Source organism: Ambystoma mexicanum, chromosome 7q, assembly GCF_040938575.1.
Source record: "Ambystoma mexicanum isolate Mex_15411 chromosome 7q, UKY_AmexF1_1, whole genome shotgun sequence".
Lineage (NCBI taxonomy): Eukaryota > Metazoa > Chordata > Amphibia > Caudata > Ambystomatidae > Ambystoma > Ambystoma mexicanum.
The window spans coordinates 1,026,674,778-1,026,698,246 of record NC_090941.1 but is presented as its reverse complement, the minus strand read 5'-3'; the positions used below and the strand labels follow the sequence as shown (position 1 = coordinate 1,026,698,246).

Below are 23,469 nucleotides of genomic sequence, written 5' to 3'. Positions count from 1 at the left end.
GGGCAGATGGACAAGTCGAGAAGGTCCGGGTACCACGTCCTCCGGGCCCATGCCGGAGCAATGAGGATCATCCGGGAACTGAACCTTCGTAGCCTCCGCAGCACTTGCGGGATGACGGGGACTAGAGGAAACGCGTACAGCAGTGGGAAGGGCCACTCCACCACAAACGCGTCTCCTAAGGCTCCTTTTGGAGGAAATTTTAGTGAGAACCGTTCGCACTTCCGGTTGACACTGGCGGCGAAGAGATCCACATGAGGGGTCCCCCAAAGGGCGAAGATCTCCTTGAGAATCTCCTGAGCCAGCTCCCACTCGTGAGAGATCGCGCTCTGCCTACTCAGAGCGTCCGTCGTCTCGTTTTAGTCTCCGGCCAGATGAACTGCCGAGATCGAGACTTCCTGCTGGATGGCCCAGAACCCGAGCTGCATCGCCTTCCTGCACAGAGGAAGTTAACCTGCCCCCCCTTCTCACCCCCCCTTTTTGTTGAGGAAGTGCATGGCCACTGTGTTTGTCATAATCAGGACATTCTTTCCTCGCACAGTCGGCAGAAAAGCCTTCAGGGCAAGCCTGACGGCCCGCAGCTCCAACAGATTGATATGGAGTCTGGACTCCGACGGAGACCAACGACTGCGGACTGTCAACTCGTTGGCATGAGCGCCCCATCCCGTGAGGGATGTGTCCGTCATGATCATCACCTCCGACCAGGGCAGCCAAAATGGAGCCCCCCTTCATCAGATTGCCTTCGACGGCCCACCACAGAAGGTCCTGGGCGACCGAGGGCAGCACCTGAACGGGGATCGACATCCTGCCGGAGGACTGTGACCACTGGAGCTTGAGGGCACATTGCAGAGATCTCATCCGCAACCTGGCCTCTGGCACCAGAAGAATGCAGGATGCCATGAGGCCGAGCAACCTCAAGAACTCGAACGCCGGGAGCGTCTGGGCAAGTTGAAACACTGCCCCAGGGATGTGTATAGCACTGCTCCGATGTACTGGAGCCGCTGTGTTGGAGTCAAGTGGGACTTCTTTAAGTTGAGGGAGAAGCCCAGCTTGTGAAGGGAGTGGCAGGTGACGCACAGATGATCCAGGACCTGCTCGGTTGAGCGCGCCCTGATCAACCAATCGTCCAGGTAGGGGTAGATGTGAATCCCCCCTTCCCTGAGATACGCTGCCACCACCCCCATGAGCTTGGTGAAGACCCTCGGGCAGAGGTCAATCCGAACGGCAGGAACCGAAACAAAGTGCGAGTCGCCAACCACACCCCTCAGGTACTTCTTGTGCTTTCGATGGATCGGCACATGAAAATAAGCATCCTTGAGGTCGAGAGACACCAACCAGTCCTGAAGTTGAAGGGCCTGGAGGACTTGAGAGAGTAACCGTCTTGAACTTGTCCTTCCTGAGGAGTTTGTTTAAACCGCGCAAGTCCATGATGGGACTCAATCCCCCGTCTTTCTTTGAAATTAAAAACAAGGGGAATACCATCCCTTGTTCCTCTCCGCTACAGGCACCAGTTCTATGGCACCTTTCTCAAGCAGGGATTGAATTTCCTGCGCAAGGAGCGGATCTGGACTCTTCAAAGAGAGATTCCCTGGTGGACTGTCGTGAGGCCTCTGCCAGAAAGGAAGACAGTAGCCGTGGGCTATGATCTCCAGAACCCACCCATCTGAAGTAATGGCACGCCACTCTACAAGATGCTGCGCCAGTCTTCCCCCAACCGACGAACCATGGGACATGGCCTCATGACTGAGCTGAAGCGGCTGCGGCAGTGCCTGAGGGAAAAGAGGCAACTGCCCGAGCGGCCTTGGCACCTCGAGAACCCCGTTTGCCACCTCTGTCAATCCTACGGTGGCCCCTTTGACTAGCAGCTCCTTTCGATTTACTAAAGGACGAGCAATATCGAAAGGAACCTCCCCTCCACTGTTGTCCCCTAGGACGAAAAGGCGGAGGTTGGCGAACTGCCACACCCAACAACTTCTCTGCTGCTTTGGAGGTCTGTAACCTCTCAAGGCTCTTGTCAGCCTTGCTGCCAAAAAGATGTTCACCATCAAAGGAAGGGCATGTTGAGGAGCCGAGCTTGTACATCAGGAGCAAACCCGACTTCCGCAACCACGAAAACCTGTGTATTACGGCGCTCGCCGCCATGGACCGACTGACACAATCAACCATGTCCAGACCCGACTGAACGGACTCACACATGGCGTCCTTGCCATCCTGCACGATAGCAAGAAAACCATCCCGTTCCTCCCCTTCGGGAATATGATCAGCCGCTAAGGAGATACAGTTCCACAGAGTGTGCGTGAGACGAGACAAGGCACAAACTGAGTTGGCAGCCTGAAGCGCCATACCCCCCGAAGAAAACACCTTGGCCCAGCCGTTAAAACATTTGTCGTCCCCATCAGGAGGGATGGTAGGGTACGACGCCTGCTTTGTGGGGGCCGTAGCTGCCTGCACCACCAAACTCTCCGGAGTGGGGTGTGTGGTCAAGTAGCAGGAGTCGCCACTGGCTGGGCGATATTTCTTCGGCAAGGACTTGCTCACTGCCGGGAGACTCTCCGGAGAAGTCCAAGCCGCAGCCACCCTTCTCTGCAAGGCCATATGGAATGGCAGTACCGGGTCAGTTGGTGGACCTTGGTCGAGGATATCAGTCAGATAATCCTGCTGACAAACCCCAGGAAGGGGGGGGCGTGGGAGGACAGTCCACCCCAGGTAATCCGTGACCCTCGACATCAGGCGCCGGTAAGCGTGCCAGGCTCAGGCCTACCAAACTCCACCTCCGGAGAGGTGTCCAGCCCATTGGCGTTGTGCAATGACTGGCGCAGGTCCTCAAGTTGACCAGAAAGGAGGCCATCAGGAACCTCTGGAGGAACCTCATCTTCCTCAGACCCCTCATCCACCTCAGAAATATAAACCAAAGGCTGGAAAGAGGGTACAGAAAATGGAACAATTACATGTTTAGCCTTGGCCAGAGCCTTTCTGGGGGTTTCCACCGTGCCAGGGGGTATCCCCGACAAAGCCGCGTCGACAGGCGTCGACGGAATCGGCGTCGAGCACGGCGCGACAGCTTTGGCGGCGTAGACACAGGCCTTGAGGGCGGAGCCCCGAGCGTGTCTCTCGACAGCCTGGGCGCCAACGACTTCCTCAGAGGCGGAGCCTCGAGAGAGTCCGTCGACGACTTTGGTGCTTCCTGGAGTGCCTCGAAGAGGCAGAAGAATGGCAGGACCGACTCCCAGACCGAGAACCTCCGAACTCACGACGACGATGCGGAGAGACGCCCCTCGAATCATCCGTCGCAAGACCAGTGGAACGCGACTTCCGGGGCTTGGCCACCTTACCAACCCACAGCTTCTTCTTACGCTCCCGCAGGGCCTTCGATGTGAGCGATTGGCAGTCGACACAGTAATCCATATCATGATCCTCCCCGAGGCACCAGAGGCAAGCGTCATGCGTGTCCGTCAGCAACATCTTGGACCCACACACACAACACTTCTTAAACCCAGACCTCGGGGTGGAAGAAGCCGAAGACATCATACAATATGCAATGAAGAAACAGGTTCGAAGAAACGAAAGAACAGGATTCAGTAGAATCGAGGCGCGCCGAGATAACCAAAGCGGACACATTCGCGGAAAAAATGGAACTGACGCTACAGGCGTCATGCGTCCTACTTATAACATCCGGTGACGTCGGCTTGAGGACGGTGTATCGACTTTATCGACGCAGAAAGATTTTCCGAAGCAGTACAGCTGTGGTGATTACTGTCATAGATATGGAATACGTCGGAGGACCCAATCCCCTCGAAAGGGATGTTTGGTAATTGCAGTATTGTCGGAAAAACCACTAAACCGATAGGCGGGATAAATGCTATTGCTGCCTTACTGTACTTTCCAATTCTTGATCTCATGGCCATGTTTTATAACCGTGAACTTTTTGTTGCGATTTCTATGCATACAAAAAGTAAAATGTTGGATAAACAGATATTAAAAAAACATTACCCCTGGAACTGACTCTTCCCAAGTGAACAGGTTGCAAAGCACCCCTTGGCCGACTTGTGACTGTTTGCTGGAATCCTTGTCGACACTCTAGAAACTTCTAAAGGTGTGCATAGATCTCCACATAGCAACCCTGCAGATGTCGAGCAGGGGCACAACAGAGACACGCAGTGGTTGCTGCAATGGCTCAGGTGGAGTGGGCTATTGGGCCGGCCCGGCAAAGGCCTGTCAGCCAGTCAATGACTGTGCATGATGCAACCTGAGAGCCACCTGGAGATGGAAGCCTTTGAAAAGGCCCTTTCCCGATTCAAAGGCCCAAAATTGACGAACAGCTGAGATGTCTTCTGAAAGTTCTTCATGCATGCCACGTAAAACATCAAGGTACGAGCAACATCTAGCAAATGCAAGGCCCTCTCTGCTGGCAAGGACGGATTCAGGAAGAAGACAGGCTACACCAAAGGCTCTTTGAGGTGGAACTGCGAGGGCACCGTTTGCATAAAGGTGGGTGTGTACGCAGTACCACCTTTGAAGCGTGGAAGGATAACTACGGCTGCTTGCATGACAGAGCCTGGATCTCCCTGACCGGCCGGCCGAGGTGATCACAGCGTGCCAAGCAGTCTTAGACGATCTAAACTTGAGCGGTGCCTGATGCATTAGCTCAAAATGAGCGCCCAATGAGCTGTCAAAACCACATTGAGCTCCCAAGCCAGGGATGGAGCGTTCACCGTTGGAAAAGTCCTGAAGAGTCCTTTGAGGAACTAATTGATGAGTCTGTGCGACCACAGAGCAGGCCTAATCGGCGCCCTGGTGTAACGGGTTAGAACGGCCAGGTTCACCCGAGGCATAAGCCAGTTCAGCCTTGGCCAATGAAAGCAGCTGTGGTAAGAGCTGCAGGCCTGTTATAGGCAGAGGTATAATATTCTGAGCCTGGCACCACACAACGAAACTCTTCCACTTAATGCTGTAGCATGTCAACATTGAAGAGGCCTTGGCCAGGATGTCCACACAGGTAAAGCATAGTGCCCAAACTCTAGGGCAGCAGGCGCCAGGGCGTGAGGTTCAGCAATGCTGGGTTGAGGCACAGAATCGCTCCTCCGTCTCTGGACAGACAGTCCAGAGGTAGTGGCAGCTTGGATGAAACGGCCGACAGACATCGCAGGTCTGGATCCCAGATCTGTCACGGCCACACTGGAACGACTAGTATCCTGCAGTGACACTGTCCGAGTGTGTTGATCACTTGTAGCAGGAGTGGGAATGAAGGAAAAGCATATAGGAGTGACTCCAACAGGAAAGAGAATGCATCCACCATGCTACTTGGCTGTGGGAACCTGTTGGCAAACTTCGGACACTTGGAATTCATTGCAGTTGTCATAAGGTCGATCTGGGGTTCACCCCATTCATGGAATAGAAGTTCTACCTGGACCTGACTAAGCTCCCACTCGTGGCAAGCGCGTAGCTCCCTGCCAAAAGAGTCTGGAATAGTGTTCTTGGTGCCCGCCAGGTGGAAGGGGACGAGAAACATTCTGACAAATGGCCCAGTGCCACAGACCCTGGGCCCACCCGGAGAGCACGTCCCGCCCTGCTTCCGGATGTAGAACATTGTGGTGGTGTTGCCCGTGAAGATCCTCACCACCTTGCCCCTCATCGACGGTAGGAAAGACTTGAGGGCCCAGAATAGGGCCGAAGCTCCAGGACGTTGATGCCAACCATTGGCAAGAACAACATCAGATGGGGAACAAGGCCAATATACAATTTATCGGAATACAGAAGGCAAAATTTAGCAAAAGAGGTGGAAATTTGAAACTACTGTTAAGACAACTGGAATCGAGCATGATTTGTCAATTAGGCTATACTACACTGGGGCTCAACAAGGAGCATGAATTGAATGTTTTCTTGTAAATAAGTATGTATGCACTAGTTTAATAGTGCAAGCAAAAATGGCCAATAGCCATTAATGAAGGTAATTATCGAAACAAAACTAATCGTTTCCCATTGTACTGTCACCTAGTTGAAGGTGTTTGATAATGGAGGGAGTCAATATACCAGGAATCCTCTGCCATAGGATAGTTGTCTTTCAATAACATGCTTTCCACTGTGCAAGGATTACGCATCGGATGGCCATTGCTAGGGTAATAGACAGCGTTGGAAACCATTGTGTGCATGTCAAAGGACTGATATGTGACGATCAAATTACTAAATGTTTCATATCAAAAGATCTTGTATGAACCATCATACGGTTTGACACATGAGAACTCTAAGAGGACAGCCACATATTCGGACCACCGGATACATACATTTATCAATATAGCTGTGTAAGTGACTATGAGATAATACAAGACTACACTGCTGATAAATGGTGAAATTGAACTCATTGGGAATATATGTCTAATGGATTCGGTTATCAAGGTTGCATTAGACATTGATTGCAGTTTAATTTAAAAATGTAAGCATTAGACATAACCTATCAGAGGAAAAAGACTCCATCTCATTTGAAATGACTATCGGCTAACAATAGTTAATTTACTAATCTGTTGAGATTGAATGGGCATTTGATCAAACCAAAAGTGTTGGATCAGATTATGGATGCAGATTATTCAGATAAAATGCTATAATATTTGTAAGAGAGTGGTCTACAACAGTAACGTGATTAGTGGGAGGGTGAGTATTAAATGGCATAATGAATGCAACACTAAGAGCAGCCAATATTTTACAACATCAAACAAATTGGATTGATGATGCATTTATAAATATTTTATAACAGCATAATATTTGCAAGTGAATTGCTCAAAAGTCGGTCAGTCTGATTTGAAAAATGGTTTAATATCAATTATCAATGTAAATTCCCAGTTGGATTCAATGAACATTTAGACAGTCTACCAACATTAAGCGCACAAGCAGCAGAAATATTGCAAGGGAAATGAAAACCGCTAAAGTTTACTTATTGTGCAATGCGGAATGATGTCACGCGCTACGTGGCGTCAACCACAGAATATAATAACGGAGGAAAAATGGTGCCTGCGAGCGAAAGTGAAAGGGAGCGCCGGATGGAGGGCAGTGTGTTTCTGAATGGACACCCACATTTATTGAGGAGAATATTACCAACAGGTAAGCCATCATCTAGTGGGATGTCACCAAATCCATTTGAACAGATTAATATTATTAAGAATAGTTCTACAGCAGGCAGTGACTGCATATTCATAATTATACTATTTGCAGGTTGAGGACATTAGAACATTACGCACAGACTAGTGTGACAACTGATTATTTGATTAAAATGTGGGGACAATTGGTGAGTTTGGGACAATATTTATTATGGTGCACTTCACTTATAAGCTGCCTAGACATTTAGTTACTCAGACCATGCACATATATTCATTTCTGTACAGAGGATATTGAGGACTTTCAGGAAAATACATTGACTACTTCAATTGAGCAGGAATAATGGCGCCATCGGGTGATTTAATACCCATGGGTGAAGGAATTGGTCAAGTTTGAGGTATTTTGTCCAAAGCATGGTTTGCCTTATATTCAGAGAAGAGGTATAAGTGTTTCTGGTGCATGATTGTAAACTATAATGTAATAGATGCACATGAGATTGGTAATTTTGGGGTTGTAGACAGAAGGAGTAGAAATCCACACAATTGCATGATTCACTAGGCAGTGTGGGCATATGGCTGTTCTCAGAAGCGTTTAGTAATGTAACTACTGCAGTCCACCACAGCAATAATGGACTTAAGATTAGTGTCTGATTTTGGATGATCACACTATAGCAGGTTAGTGTACTTTAATTTGAGCTTTACACATTGATCTGGCAGGTTGGCCATATTTACCAGTCAGTAATTGCATACATGTTTTTTTTTGTTGGGTTAATCAAAGAAATACCAATTTAGAAAAAACACTGTACAAGCCCTGCAGATGGATACCTAATCCGAAACGCATGGCAATACGGTCAAGTTGTCTCAATGAAGATCTCCAGATTGTTATTAGTTGACAAGAAATATGTTCAGTGTTTGTAGATATTATGATGATCAAGAATTAATTGTGAGGTGGTAACACAAGGATATCGAGTTCAAGAAATGAAAGATGTTTGTGTTAAATTGTCTTTTATAAAATTGTATCAATTACACCTCAGAGATAAGTGAAACTTGTTTGAAATGAAAATAATTCTAAAAATAGTTTGGTGTTACAAAGGACTTTGAATCTGCAATTTGAATGGTCTTTCCATTTTTATTTACCTCAATATGTAGTTTATGAGTGCATTTATTAGCAAACAAAGCTTATTAGGAGAGTTTTCTCCACAGGAGTGCATTTGGGTCACCTACTGGCCAACAGTGGGTTTATTTGTTGTTTATTGTCTTACTCTTCATGGCTAGAGAGTATTGCCCAGCTGCACTGGAAATTGCATTTAAATTATTACATATGTAGACTTGTTGAAATTAACCATTACAGTAGGCTGTGCACCTCACACATTCTGTTAACACTATAGCGCTATGCCACTAGTCTGACATTCGATTTAAGTAATCAAATGCTCATCATAGTGAACGGAGGATAGCACAAGGGCAACATGCCAGTCTTCGAAGAAAGACCACGCAGAGCAACAGAGGTTTAAAGCTTGGATCTGTGCTTAGGAACAGACCTCTGGTATGGTATTAGGAGAGTTATAAAAACAAATAAAATGTATTTATTAAGATTACCAAATATATAATTTTCTCAAAATTCATATTTTGCTTTCTCTTCTCTTTGTTGTCCTGTGATGTCTATATAAATCCCTTCACTCCGTACTCATTCTCTCGCTAACATGCGTTATACAATTGTGTCATTTTCTTTGTCACATATTTTAACACATACATACTCGTATATGAAATGCAATGTGGTTGATTTAGTGGCATTTGATGGTTAATGTGTTAAAAAATAGATTTTATTGAGGAAATTTCAGCCCATGGCTTGCCTTGACAAAGACGACATAGGTTGAAACACGTGCTGACGAGGGGAACTTGTGTACTTTAAGAATAAACATTGGAATTGCATAGATAATTTTGACAAACTTGAGTTTTATAATGGTATACACTGAACACTGGACAACTTGTCAGAACTTCTAAACTTTAAGTGCAGCATCTTTATTTCAATTTGGATGAGCACAAATTGTACTGGTACACATCATCCACTAAAATTCTTATGGACACAGTTGTCAGAATTATTCAAGTGTGTCCCGTTATCCGTGATAAGATTTGAATTAGGACTTTTGTCCATACAAGCTGTAGTTAATTGGAGAACATTATTATATTCCAAGGTGCTTACTTCTCTGATAAATCTGCTGCATTTGGACATCCGTAAGGCAGTAGGGTAATTGTTTAAAGGAATGACTAATTGGATGTTAAAATGAGAAGCCATTATGCTTCAAGTAGATGCTCTGGGGCATTAAAAGACCCCCCCTTGTCGTGAAATAAACCATGGCAGGCGGTTTGGTGTACTAATAAAGGCTAACATGGTATAAATTCTGTTATCAGTTGAATAGGGAAGAGAAAAGACTGGGATTTGTCCAAATGTGTTTGCGTAAATTTCCAAGTACGCTTCGAGCGCAGTATTTTATGCAGGACACACTAACCTTTTCCTCAGCCACGAGATTCTAAGAGCTCGTACAAATTCAACTAAGGGGGAACTTTGTTGTAGATTAGTTGGGGTTGGTGTAATTCAGACAGTTGAACATCTTAAACAAAGTTCCAAGTTGCAGGAGAGCAGAAAAATATATTTCAGTCATTGCCTTCATGATGTATTGTATTTGATGCAAATATTTAATCTCAACAGGAACACAGTTGTCCAACACTGGCTACACACTGCTTTGTTTTATTTCCAAATGATTGATAAAAGCAGTTATATCCGTTTCTAAAACTTATATTTTTAGCAACTTAACCATCTTTTCCGTTAAAGTTGGAGCATACTGTACATCTTCAGAGTAGGATTTTAAGAAAGAGCTCCAAAAGGAGCTTGTAGTGACAGTGAAGAATGCCACAAAAGAATGGCCACATAATCAGTTGGATGAGGAGCTTAGATAGGACATTAGAAGCTGAGAATCTGGCAGACTTGCAGGCAAGGTGATTTGCTGGGAATGGTGATGACCAGCTGATGAGTGAAGCTTACAGTTTGATCTCAGAATCAAAGGAAAACGTAAATTACTCAAAGACGCACAAGTTTATGCAGAAACCCTAAAGCTCCTCGGTGCTCAGCCAGAAAGCTATTAGTTATTATATTACATAAAAACTAAACTTTCTTGCAAATATTTTTGTTACACAGCATTAAGAAAAACTGATAGGAGGCATACCTATACTGCGCAAAGCTCTGCTATATGGTTAAGTAATCACTCTAGGGTCAATAAAAATCACCCTGAATGAATGCGTTACCCTAGTTTGGAACACATCATTTCTAGGGAGCATTTTGAAAATGAAAAATGTACATAGAAAAAGCTCTTTAAATTCCAGTGAGCCCAAACTAACAGCACTATGCAAACATTACAATAATTCGACTTCTAAGCTCAAAATCAGCTTTAGATCACAATGAGAAGAGTAATTTAAACAACCATCCAACATTAAATTGAAGCACGAGATGAACAGAGGACAACTAAAATACTCCCTGCTGCTCTGCCTCCCTCAACTTGCTGCTCTGAATCTTTGTGACACATCTGCATCCTCCACCACCCAGTGCCAGAGACAGGTGTCTAGGTTCCAGATAGGCAACAGCCCCCTGCTAACCTTTAGTAAAACAGTTACATGTCAGACATGTACTAAAAAAGAACATTTAATTCAGGCATAATGCTCCTTTTACCTGTGCCTCCAAGCTGCACACCTGGCTTGTGAGATTCTTGCAGCTTTGTTCGGCATCCTGAGCTTGCAGACGAGTGAATTGCAGCTCTTTGATTGTTCGCTCCAAATCTGCCTTGAGATCGCCATTCTCCTTCTGCAGCTGCTCCTGCACCTTGTCTTTTGACTGCAACTCCACAGTCAGATCCTGAATCTGCTGCTTTTTCACATCATAATGGATTTTTGCTTTTTCAAACTAGATGGAATGTTAGAGCAGAGTGAGCGATTACTGACCAGGTAAATGTAGAAAGAGACAATGCAACATGTCAGAATCACACGCATCATCAGCACTCGAGCAAAATGTGGCCAGGCCTGGCTCCCCCAAAAATGCCAAATGGACAGCAAGTCCAAATGGCTATGAACTATTGCACACCGTCACTGCGCCCTACTCCCAGTATAGTCCATGGGCTCCTCGACTTGGTCCTATCACAATCTCTGACCTCCCTCATCCCACTCCTGGCCCAGTCCCTGTGCTCTCCTCACCACAGACCTGGGCTCTCCAAACCCTGCTCGCACCACTATCCCATGACTCCCGCCCTTCCTGCTCCCACCACAGTCCCCTGGCTCCTCCACCCTGCTTCCAGGGCCAGTAGTGGCTGGTTAATTTTTTTTTTTTAAATTTGACTTTTATTGTTTTTAACAAGGGATGTGAACATACAGGTGGGTATACATTGTACATAGCGAGCTACTTCATTAGAAACTCCAAGTCCACCTTAACAACAGTTATCAACATTAACGCTTCGCATTCCAGGAGAAAGCAGAAAGAAGAAAGAAAAAGAGAATAAAGAAGAGAAAAGAAAACCCCCCCTTCCCACCCCCCTCCCTATCCCCATTTCTCATGTCCGCTTCCTTCAGGGCATTGGCTTTCTGAGTCGTAGTGAGCTACGTGACGCGCATCTTGGAACATCTGATGATCATTGTTCTCCTGTATAGTCTGTGACACGCAAGGGTTGTCAGCAAGGGGTCTTTCAGTTTTCAGTGATTGGTGGCGTGGATCAGGAGCAGTTTCCCTGCTGAGTCGAGTCTTCCATGGTCGAGCGCGAGATGTATTTTGTTGTGAAATCGAACCAGACTTCCTCCTGTCGCGCAGCTCTGTCATGTAATATTGCTGTTACTTTCTCCATAGTGTAAATATTTGTACCGATCCGTATCCAGTCCCTCTTATTAGGTAGGCGAAGAGCTTTCCATTTTATCACGAGGGCAGCTCTCGCCGCAAGTAAGAGGGGGGATACCAGACCTTTCACTCTTGTCATTTCGTCGTCTGCTTCTTCGAGGCCAAACAGGATCAGGAGGGGTGACAGTTCTCTATTTATGCCTTCCAGCTGTTTGATCTATCCCAGGACCTCCTGCCAGTAGATGCGGACTTTGGGGCAAGCCCACCACATGTGCCAGTAATCGGCGTTCATTCCACAATGTCGCCAGCATCTCGGGCTGGAGGTCTGGAACATTTTGGACAGTCTTTGTGGGTCGTATTGCCATCTATGTAGTAATTTTATTGCGTGCAATTTATATTGGGCCGCGATTGATATTTTGGACGGTGTTTCACATATTTTATTCCAGGCTTGCTGGTCGAACTCTCTGGCAAAGTCTCGTTCCCATCTTGCTTTTAGACGATGATTAGGTGCGTTGTCTTTGGTGATTAGGGCTTTGTACATTCTCGCTATGAGGCATTTGGAGGTGGTAGTTGTGTCTAAGATTGTCTCGAAGGGCGTTAGTTCTCTCTGTGTGGTATCCTTCCATTCCTTCCTAGATATGACGCCTTTCAGACGTAGGTACAGGAAAACTGGTATCGGGCGGATTTGGAGGGCCTCCTCGAGTTCCGTTATCGAAATGAATTTCCCTTTTCTCCATAGCTGGCCGACCCTCTCAAGGCCGGCATCAAACCAAGATTGGTATCTGGCATGTTCCGGGATTTCCTCTCTGATTCCAGGGGACCAAAGATGGCTCAGTGGCGAGGGCCATGTGGTGACTCCTGACATTGCTCTTCCCTTCCTCCATATGTTCCACAACGTGCTTAGTATCGGGTGGTTGCGCAGCCTCGATAGCTTCGATCTGGGGACCCATAACCACTCTGCCAGAGTCACGTTGTATAGAACGTTGTTGTCTAGGTGGACCCATTGGAGGTCTTTCCTTTCTCGGAGATGTGGGATTAAGATCCTGAGCTGTGTGGCCTGATAGTAGCGTTCTATGTCCGGTAGGCCAACCCCCCCTAACTCTTTTGGTAGTATTAAGACTTCGTAGGGGATTCTGGGTTTCTTTCCGTTCCACAAAAAATGTAGGATGGCTTTTCTGACTTGCTTGAAGAAGTGATCCGGAATTGTGATCGGCAGGACCTGAAAGGGATAGAGAAACCGTGGGAGGGACACCATTTTGATCGCATTCAGGCGTCCCATCCAGGATATCGTAAGCGGTTTCCATTTCTTGAGATCAGCCTTGAGAGCCTCGAGGAGGTGGGGAAAGTTGGCTTCGTAGAGGCAGTCGAGGTGTCGCGTTAAGTTGATTCCCAAATATTTCAATGTCGGGCCTCCGACGATCAGCCCGAGTTGCGCAAGGGCGCTCTGGTGTTCCGACGATGGTTCATGAAGTGGAAAAAGAGTAGATTTGGATTTGTTGATTTTAAATCCCGAGAGTGCACCGTACTCCTCTATTAGCTGGATCGCTCTCGGAACGGAAGACGTTGGGTTTGACAGGTGGAGCAGAATGTCGTCCGCATACAAGGCTAGTTTATATTCTTTACCACTCACTTGGATTCCCTCCACTGCAGGATCAGCTCGTAGCATCACGGCGAGAGGTTCTAAGGACAGTGCGAACAGTATCGCCGATAGGGGGCAACCTTGTCTTGTACCCCTGTTGAGGGGGAACCACCGGGAGAATTGAGCGTTCGCCGAGACCGATGCTCTTGGAGACTTATAGATTGCTTTGATTCCTTGTCGGAGTGTGGGGCCTAGGCCTATCTTTTGCAATGTGGCCTCGAGGAAGTGCCAGTCGACTCTATCGAATGCCTTCTCTGCATCAATTGAGAGTAGCGTTGGATTGTTCTGTGAAGTTTGGGCCTCATGGATTAAGTGTAGAGTTTTCCGGGTGGAGTCTGCTCCTTGTCTGCCCAGAATGAAGCCTACTTGGTCATTGTGGATTATTGCCGGCATATGTGACTCCAGTCTTGCAGCCAGGATTCTCGTATAGATTTTGGCGTCAATGTTTAATAGAGATATTGGGCGGTAGGAGGTGCACAACTTTGGGTCCCTACCCTCCTTGGGGATGACTTATCAGTGCCTCGGAGAAGGAGTCGGGTGCCACGCCGGAGTCTAGGATGTTGTTGAATAAGGGAACCAGAAATGGGAGAAGGGCGTCTTTAAAAGTTTTATAGAACCCTGCCGTGTATCCATCGTTTCCGGGGGCTTTCCCTGTTGGGAGTCTTTTGATAGCTTCTTCGATTTCGTCTCCTGTTATGGGGGCTTCCAATGTGAGTGCAATATCCGTTGGGAGGGTGGGCAAGGGTGCTCGCTCTAGGTATTCATTTATGGCCTCTGTGTGCGAGGGGGGGCGTGCCGAGTATAATTTTTCGTAAAAGTCGGCAAAAGCTTCAGGGACACTGAGAGGAGTCGGTTCGTCAGGGTTCTCTTCTGTTTGAATCGTGGGGGCCCACCTCTCTTGGCGTTGGCCTCGTAGTCTTGCGGCAAGCAGGGCGCCCGCTTTGTCCCCATGTTCATAGTGCTTCTGCTTCAGATGCTGTAGCTTACGCGCTACGCTTCCCGCCTCTAGTTGTCTTAATTCCTCTCTCTTATCGTTGGCCTCTTTAATCTTTCGTGGTCTATCCTGATCAGCCGTTTGTGCCATGTGGTCCAGTTGCGTGATTTCGTTCCGGATCCTGTTCTCAATTAGTTGTCTCTCTTTTTTTGGCTGCTCCTTCTCGGATAAGTAGGCCTCTCCAGGTCGCCTTGCCTGCCTCCCAGACTGTGTTCATAGAGGTTTCCCCTGTGTTGTTGATCTCAAAGTATCGGGTAATGTCCTGTTCTAGCTCCTCTCGAAAGGTGGGATCCTTAAACAGGGTTTCATTACAGCGCCATTTGGAGCATCTTCGGGGCAGGGCCATTTGGTCGAGGGTGACCGTGACCATATCGTGGTCCGACCAGGAGACAGGGTTTATGGCGGCTTCAGTCATCGCCGTGATGAGGTCTGCGGTTAGGTATACATAGTCTATTCTGGAGAAGGTTGCATGTGGTGCCGAGAAAAAGGTAAAGCCAGTACGGTTGGGGTTGGCGTGTCTCCATGCATCGGTGAGGTTGTAGGCGGTCATCATGTCTGCGGCTAGTGGGCGTCTGGCACCAACGAGTGGGGTTGTAGAGAGGCGGCCTGATTGTCTATCCTGTTCCGGGTCCATCCACATGTTCAGATCACCTCCGATAATTACTTCGCCTTCTGCTTCGCACATGATTTTAGGTATTATCCTCTGGAGGAATCTGTCTTGGCCTGTGTTGGGGGCGTATATTGTCACAAGGGTAACAACCGTGCCCTGTATGCTGCCCACCAGGGCTAGTGCTCTACCACTGACGTCCATCCATGACTTTAAGAGTTCAAATTGGATCTTTCTGTTGATTAATACGCCGACTCCTGCCTTCTTCAGCGGGCCAGAGCCCCAGTATTCCGATCCCAGCTTGGCATAAAGAATCTTCCTCTCCTCCCCTCTGCTATATCGAGTTTCTTGTAAGAAAAGAATGTCTAGTTCAGCCCTCTTGAATTCTCTCATCACCAGTGACCTTTTGGTGGGGGAATTGAGGCCCTTAACGTTGAGCGTGCCGATTTTAAGCTTACCCTGCGTGTCATTTGGTTTATCATGTCTGTGTGACATCAGTGCGTCCGTGAAGTTTCTTCGCATCGTCGTGGAGCTCATTGTGCGAGATTGCCCTATTGGAAGTAGCTTTGTGTGTGCCTCTATCTAACAGAGGCTGAGGCTGTGTCATTCCCCGTTTCCCTCCCCCCTCCCGTCCCTGTAGGGTATTGGACTGCATACCCATCACCCTCTGGACTATCGCGTCTATCTTTAAATCTACAATGAGGGTTTGTGACTGTCCGTGGTGGCGTCCGAGTTGGACTGGATGCGAACAACCGGTCTTCTGTCGGACCACCAGTGAGGGTCGTAACCGTACGACCCCGTAAACTAATAGTATCAAGATAACATTTTGAGCCCCCACCCCCCTTCTCATGAAAATACGTATCAAACAACAGTGTGTCAAACAACAAGGATTCCCACTTCAAAGTAACATATTCTATGATACATGCAGTTTCGGGAGACATCCTTCCTCGGTATCTCCTCTGTGCTGGACTGGCAGTTCACTCCTCGTGTGGTGGAACCGCGGACCAAGGGGCGCCACGATCCGTTATGTAAGTGGGTTTCCTGCCAGGATCATGAAGTCCTGAGTCGCTAGGATTTAGAGCTTGAAGCGACTATGTCATGGGTTGTGTTCAGGTGTGTCGTTGGGCCGCCTGTACTTTCTGGAGCCTTTCACTCGTTTCCTTCTCGGGCCCTGAAGTTCCCAGCGTGATCTGCCCTGCGATAGTGATCCCTGAGTGCCCTCCTCCGGGGTCTGTCCGAGGAGGTCGGCAATGCATTCCCTAATTTCTTCTTCAGAGCGTAGTAGGAACTTTCTGGTCCCATGTTCAAACACGAGGGAGAAGGGGTATCCCCACCTGTACCTCGTGCCCTGCTCTTTTAGCCATCTCGTGAGGGGACCGCATAAGCGACGCAATGCCAGTGTCAGTGATGAAAGGTCCTGGAAAATAGTAATCTGGGCTCCCCCGAGGGTAAGAGTACCTCCAGACCTGGCCTTGGCGAGTATCTTCGTTCTGTCCTGATATCTATGGAATCTGGCAAGGACTGATCTCGGGCCTCCTGGGGGGCCGCCGGCTCTGTGAATTCTCTCGGTCTTGAGTTCATCAATGTCCTCATCCGCAGTCAGGATTTTGATGATGTCGTGTATAGTCTGCTTGAGGTCTTCCTCTGTCTCCCCTTCTCTCTCTGGGATTCCAAAAAACCGTAGGTTATTTCTTCTCTCTCTATTTTCCAAATCATCTATCTTCAGGCGAATCTCATCCTCCTTCTTTTCTATGTTTCGTATTCTGAGCTCCATTTGGGTTTCTAGAGTGTCAATAGAGGCTTGGTTATTCTCGACCCCTTCCAGTCTCTCCTCGATGTTGTCTATCCTTTGGGTCATCTTATCCATTTTGCCGCCGAGATTGGCGCCCATGTTTCGGATTTCGGCTAAAAGGGCGGCGATGTCTCCCTTGGTGGCAGCTGCACCCGTTTCAATGGCTTCTACCGACATTGTTGGGCCAGGAGCCTGAGCTGCTGGCCTGTAGGCGTACTTGGCAAGCTTGTTTGGTATGTTCATGGAGGGGTGTCCAACGAGGAGGCACACGCCCCTGGGTCGGGGGCCTTACCCTCGGAACCGGTGTGTTGAAGGGCACATGGGGGGTATCGGGGAGTGCCCAGGTGGTTGTCCTCGTGGCGGGGGTTCCTTTGGCGGGAGTGGGAGGAGGCACACGCCCTGTCTGCAGGGGCTCTACCCTCCGCACTTGTTTATGTCCTTCGTCGGATTCAACTTCTTTTCGGGGGGGTGTTAGGTGTCGATATCGTCCTGTAGTCGGGCCCTGGTGGAGGTGTGTGGGCCCAGGTCTCAGGGCGAGGATTTAAGGTGCAGATGTTTGAAGGGGGGCCGCGCGCCACCGTGTATTGCACTGTCCTCCAATTGTAGGGCCGTTTGTCCTTCTTCCGTTCTGCTTATAACTTGGGGCCTTTTTAGAAGAGGGCACACGCCCCAGGAGTGGGGGCCCAACCTTCCTCCCCCCCTTTCGTGTGCTGGTAAATTCGCTGCGTGGGGGGAGACCCCCAGCAAGGGGGTCCTCCGTAGTTATGGTTCACCAAGAGGATGTTTTCTTTCTCGCCTGCTGGCGTGTGGGTCCTCTGCGGCCAGGTAGAGAGCGCGGTCTCGTGGGAACCCGCGTTGCGGCCGATGGGAGCGATGCTGGGGCCTCGGGACCCGCACCAACCAAGGGCCTCCTCCGGTTGATTTGCGTGCTCCAATCAGAGGGGGGCGCCGCGGGAGGCAGGCTCGTGGCAGGTCCCCCTTGGTTGCGGGAGGGTCGGGTCTCCTGCCGGTGCGGGGGGGCCCCTGGTAGCGCGGTTATTTTAGTCCGGGGGGGGGGGGGGGGGGGGGCGGTGCGGGCCCTCACCGGGGTGGCGCAGTCCAAAGCCCCCACGCGCGGGCGGGCACTTACCTCCGCGGGGCCGATCCTTATGGCGTGGGACCAGCTGCTCGAGGAGTCCGCTCTTCGGAAGCGCGGGGGGGGGGGGACCCTCCACGCGCTCCGGAGCGGGCGGCGGTCCGCTGCCTCTCCCGCCGGAGCCCAGGTTCCGCGCTGCTGTTCTTCGATGAGGGCCGGGGGCGGAGACCAGCGCCGCGAGCCGCGGCCTTCTCCCGTGTCTGCGTCTCCACCGGCGGGGGGAGGTCGATTCCTCTGGTGTTTTTCTCGGGGATCAAGGGTCCGATTTCGGCCGGGTTTTCGCTCAGGGGGTGGGGGTGCGTTTCTTGTGGCTCAGGTTGTCGTTGTTGGGTATGGGGGGGCCAAAGTGGGGGCTCAATTCACTTATAGGGGCCCGTGGGTTAGGAGCTCACACGAAGGCTGGCATCGTCTGTGCGCCCCCTGGTGGCCAAAAAAAGGCTGGTTCATTTTTAAGTTGAGGGGCATAAATATTTTCACCAGATATGCCATACAAACCGAGCGCAGTGAGGGAGCCCGAATCAATCAAGGGGGAATTTTCCCCCATTGTTTTTAAATAATGGGTTAAAAAGTTGCATTTTAGAGCATACTTTTTAAAAAAATTGGTAAAAAGCCAAACTGTTCGCAATTTGAGCTGGGGGCCCAGGCATGATATTTTTTACTGGTCATCTATGATAGATGTCCAATAAAAAGATACCATCCCTGTCCCCCACAGTGCCTAACACAATCAACATGAGTTGTGTATGCAAGGCGCTGGGGGGCCACAGAGGGAAGCATGGTATTTTGACTGTACATATGTGATAGCTATCCAGTAAAAAAATAAAATCCCTGTCCCTTAGGCTCCATAGCGCCTCAGAGGGAGAGCTGATTTTGGCAGGTGGGTAGGGGGGGATTGTGCAACAAAGGCATTTTTAAAATGTCTGTGTTGTACAACCTTTCTTCCCCCCACCACCCCCACTTGCCAAAATCAGCTCAACGGTCCATAACAAACACACACATTCACACAGCAATCACTATCATTCACACAAGCACCCATCAACGTACACTCACTCATAACAAGCATACACGCATCCATACACATTTAATAAAAAAATAAATGGACATAAAGTTACTTACCGTTAACTATTTCTCCAGCATTGGTATCTTTCATAGATTCAGATGCTTGAATATTCCCAGCCGTCAGACTGGGAATCCTCGGTGATAAAAATTAATAGAATGTTTACATATACATCCATTCTTCCCTTCAGAATGTATGCAATTACTCCATTGTGTGCTATGAGCCATTCTATTGTGTAGTCCCTCCACCTCACTTTGGTCCTTTATGGCCCCAACCAATGAGGTGGCAGGGTTTAAGCTCCGCCCGGCAGCCATCTTCAGATTTTGAACCATAGAGACTACAGTACGATGGATGCTGAGCATAGGAGCAGGCTCTCAGGGGAGGCGGGCGGGCGCATGTGCATCTATGAAAAATACCAATGCTGGAGAAATACAGTTACAGGTAAGTAACTAAAACTTCTCCAGCATTGGATCTTTCATAGATTCAGATGCTTGAATAGAATACCAAGCAGTTAAAACATGCCACCATCATCTACATATATGCATAAATACAGAAAAACATTTCTGATTAAACTTTTACCATGCAGCAACACAACGGTTACGTACTCAGGGAAAGGTGGGAAAAAGAGGCTGGTCCTACCTTATGCAAAGAGATGGCAGAGCACTGCCTGTCCAACTGCAGTTTATTTGTTGGTATCTTCAGCCAGGCAGTAGTCTTTAATGAACTCGTGCAGAGTGCTCCACGTGGCGGCTCTGCTGTCCCTTGGTACGGCCAGAGAAAGCAATGAACAGTCTGTTTGAGGAGCAGAGAACCAAGGAGTTCCGCAGGTAAAACTTCAGTACTCTCGCAACGTCCAGAGTGTAATGCTCTTTCTGCTTCAGAAGTGTGATTCTGGAAAAGGGTTGGCAAAACAATGCACTCAATGAGTGTCATTTCTGACAGTACTTTGGGAAGGAACTTAGGATGTGGCCTTAAAATGACACAGTCCTTCTGGAACAAAGTAAACGGAGGCTCAGAAGACAAAGCTTGCAACTCACTGATCCTTCTGGCTGATGTGATGGCTATCAAAAAGGCTGTTTTCCAAGAAAAAAAAAACTTTACGTCGCATCTGTGTATGGGTTCGAAGGGAGGTTTCATGAGGGATGTCAAGACGGTATTCAGGCTCCAGTTCGGAACTGGCGTGGGCATAGGAGGATAAGTACGCATCAGCCCTTTCAGAAAGACTTTAACCGCTGGCAAAGAGAGCAAGGATTGCATCTCTGGAGTTTTTGTGTACGCCGCTATGGCTGACAGATGGACCTTGATGGAGGACAATGAAAGCCCTGTCTTACCTAGGCACGGTAAATAGGGTAGAACATGGTCAACCGAAACCGTGAGAGGAACTAGGGCAGCTCTCTCGCACCACTTGGAAACTCGAGTCCATTTTCTGGTGCAGGGGACTCGGGTCGACGGGGCTCTTGCGGCCCTGATGATATCCCAACATTCTGATGGTAGCTTAAGATTCATTTACACTTCTCAGGAACCACGCCTTGAGAGATAGGCTCCTCGGGTTGTGGTGGAGGACCTTGCGGTTCTGTTGCGTCAACAGATATTGATGTGCCTTGAGGCGAATTGGGGGCCGCTGGGAGAGATGCTTCAGAGTCGAGTACCAGACTTGTCGCGCCCAATCCGGCGCAATTAGGATCATTGAACAATTCTGTTCCTCCAGCCTGCGAAGTACCCTCGCAATGGGGGGAATAGTGGGGGAAGGCATAGAGGAACCTTCCTGTCCAAGCCACAGAGAACCTGTCTCCCAGCGATTGATACTCTGGGTACCTCGAGGCAAACCTTCGGCACTTCTTGTTGTCCTTGGTGGGCAAGAGGTCGATCTGCGGATGGCCCCATAGGGCAAAAATCCACTGGATTTCCTTTTCATCCAGCTCCCACTCATGCAACGACGTGTATTCCCTGCTTAGCTTGTCCGCTAGGACATTGTCCACTCCAGGAAGATGTTCTACCTTGATCTGCACCCCGTGGTGCAAGGCCCATGCCCATAACCTTTGGGCTTCTTGCGACAGGATCTGACCTCCTGCCTCCCCGTTTGTTTGTGTAATGCATGGGGGTCGTGTTGTCTGTCTGGACAGAGTACCTGTCCAGCTACCACCGGCAGGAAAGCCTTCAGCGCCCACCTTATGGCCCTGAGCTCTAAAACATTGATGTGGAGTTTGGACTCTTGAGCCGACCAAATGCCTTTGGTTTGGAGGTCCGCAAGGTGAGCGCCCCAGCCTGATAATGACGCGTCCGTCCTCAGGAGAAGGGTCGATGTCAGTGCCTGAAACGGCATCCCTTGTTGAAGATTCCGCGGAACATTCCACCATCGAAGAGCCTTGCATAACGTAGATGGAATCTGGATGGCGTCTTCCCAACATCCGAGAGCTTGTTTCCATTGGTGGTACAGGGCCTCCTGAACCGGTCTCATGCGAAGCCTGCAATTTGGTATTAGGAATATGCACGAGGACATCATGCCCAGAAGGGATTTGTACAAACGTACCCATGTTGTCTGTTTCTCCAGGAAGCACGTGGCTGAGCGTAGAATCGCTGCTACCCTTTCTGCCGATAGCCTCACCCTAGGAATGCTGGTATTAAACTCGGCGCCCAGGAAGAGAGAAATCCTGCTGGGAACGGGGCATGACTTCTTGTTGTTTATGGGGAAACCCAACCCTTTTAGGAGGTTGATCGTCCTTAAAACTGCTGAGCGAGCCCTTGCGGCAGAACATGCTTTTATCAACCAGCCGCCCAAATATGGGAAGACTTCCCTTCCTGTCCTCCTGAGCTTTGCAGCTACTGGTGCCAAGCATTTTGTGAAAACTCTCGGTGCCAATTTCAGCCCGAACGGGAGCACTGGGAACTGAAAATGAAGCTCTCCCACCGTGAACCCGAGGAACTGTCTGTGAGCTGGATGGATCGGTATATGGAAGTAAGTGTCCTCCAAGTCTAAACTTGCCAAGAAGTTGTTCTTGTTCAACCAAGGGAGCACTGCTCGCAATGCTACCATCTTGAATGTTATGCATTTGATATATTTGTTGAGTGCCCTCAGGTCCAAGATGGGTCTCGATTGACCGTTTTTCTTTCTGATGAGGAAGAAGCGGAACCCCTTTCCCCTCTGGGGGTACGGCACCAGCTCTACCGCTGCTTTCTGGAGCAGATTTTGAACTTTGGACATAACCCGTTTTAACATGTGCACCCTGCGCGAAGTTGGGAGGCAGGGAAGGAGGTTGGTCTCGAAATTCGAAGTTGTGACACTCTCTGATCACCTGCAACACCCATTTGTCCGATGTAATTGACTGTCAGTGTTGGAAGAACTGGCTTACCCTTCCCCCCCCACCAGGGTGACACATTGAGGGGACCGAATCAGATCGTTTTGTTTGCCTTGTGACTTCCCCTGGGAGGAGCCACGCTTGCCTCTGTAGGAGTATCTGTTGGAGGATTGATACTTGTTCTCTTGGTATGTGCTACCTTGCGCATTCTGACCATAAGAGGAGCGGCCGCACTCTGTATTTAGAAGATAAGCCCCTAAAGGGGTGAAAAGACTGACGGCCCTTATCCTTGCCCTTTAAAGAACGGATGGCTCGGGCCGTATCCATGTCTGATTTGATTCCCTTCAGGTGGTCGTCTATTTTCTTCCCAAAGAGCTCTTGTCCATCAAAGGGCATGTCTAATATCGGTGCTTGGACTTCAGGCCTGAAATTAGTAGACTTCATCCATGCCTGCTTTCTGAGTACTGTGCCATGGGCCATCTGTCTGAAGCCTGATTCGGCCACATCAACCGCTGCGATCAATCATATGATCAGAGGTTGCTTCACCATCGGCGATTATCGATCTAGCCTCTTCCTGAAGCTCTGGTGGTAACTGCTTAGCCAATTTGGACATGCGTAGCCAAAACTCGCAATCATATCTCGCAGTCATGGCCATCGCATGACCCGCTCTGATGGTAAGTGATGCCCGTTAAGCAGAATCATTTGCAGTCCTCTTAGGGACCACTTTACACAATTAAGACTACAAGTGGTAATACAATTTCAACCTTTGGTACAAGCCTGTACTACTGTTACGCTCACCTGGCTCCCAGAGAGGCGTCGATCTGAACTGGACAGGTGCGGTCTCCACCAATGTGACGCGTAGGTCCGAGATGACGGACTGGACTGGCCCACCTAGCTTTGTTTGCTTGGCCCGTAGGAAAATTCTTCTGCAAAATGGAGAAAGGGAATTAAGCACCCGTGGAGTTAAGCGTAAACCCCCCCCACCCCCGCTTTTCTCCCC

At 48.9% G+C, this 23,469-nt stretch overlaps 1 protein-coding gene across 4 annotated transcripts in view; it reads right to left on the bottom strand.

Moving 5' to 3' along the window:
• Positions 1 to 23,469, bottom strand: part of NUMA1 (nuclear mitotic apparatus protein 1) — a 1,289,555-nt gene that overhangs the window by 334,820 nt on the left and 931,266 nt on the right. For all 4 annotated transcript variants that reach the window (XM_069640302.1, XM_069640305.1, XM_069640304.1 and 1 more), the window contains exon 18: positions 10,804 to 11,034. In XM_069640302.1, coding sequence (XP_069496403.1) covers positions 10,804 to 11,034 — 231 coding nt within the window. The remainder of the gene's footprint in view (positions 1 to 10,803; positions 11,035 to 23,469) is intronic.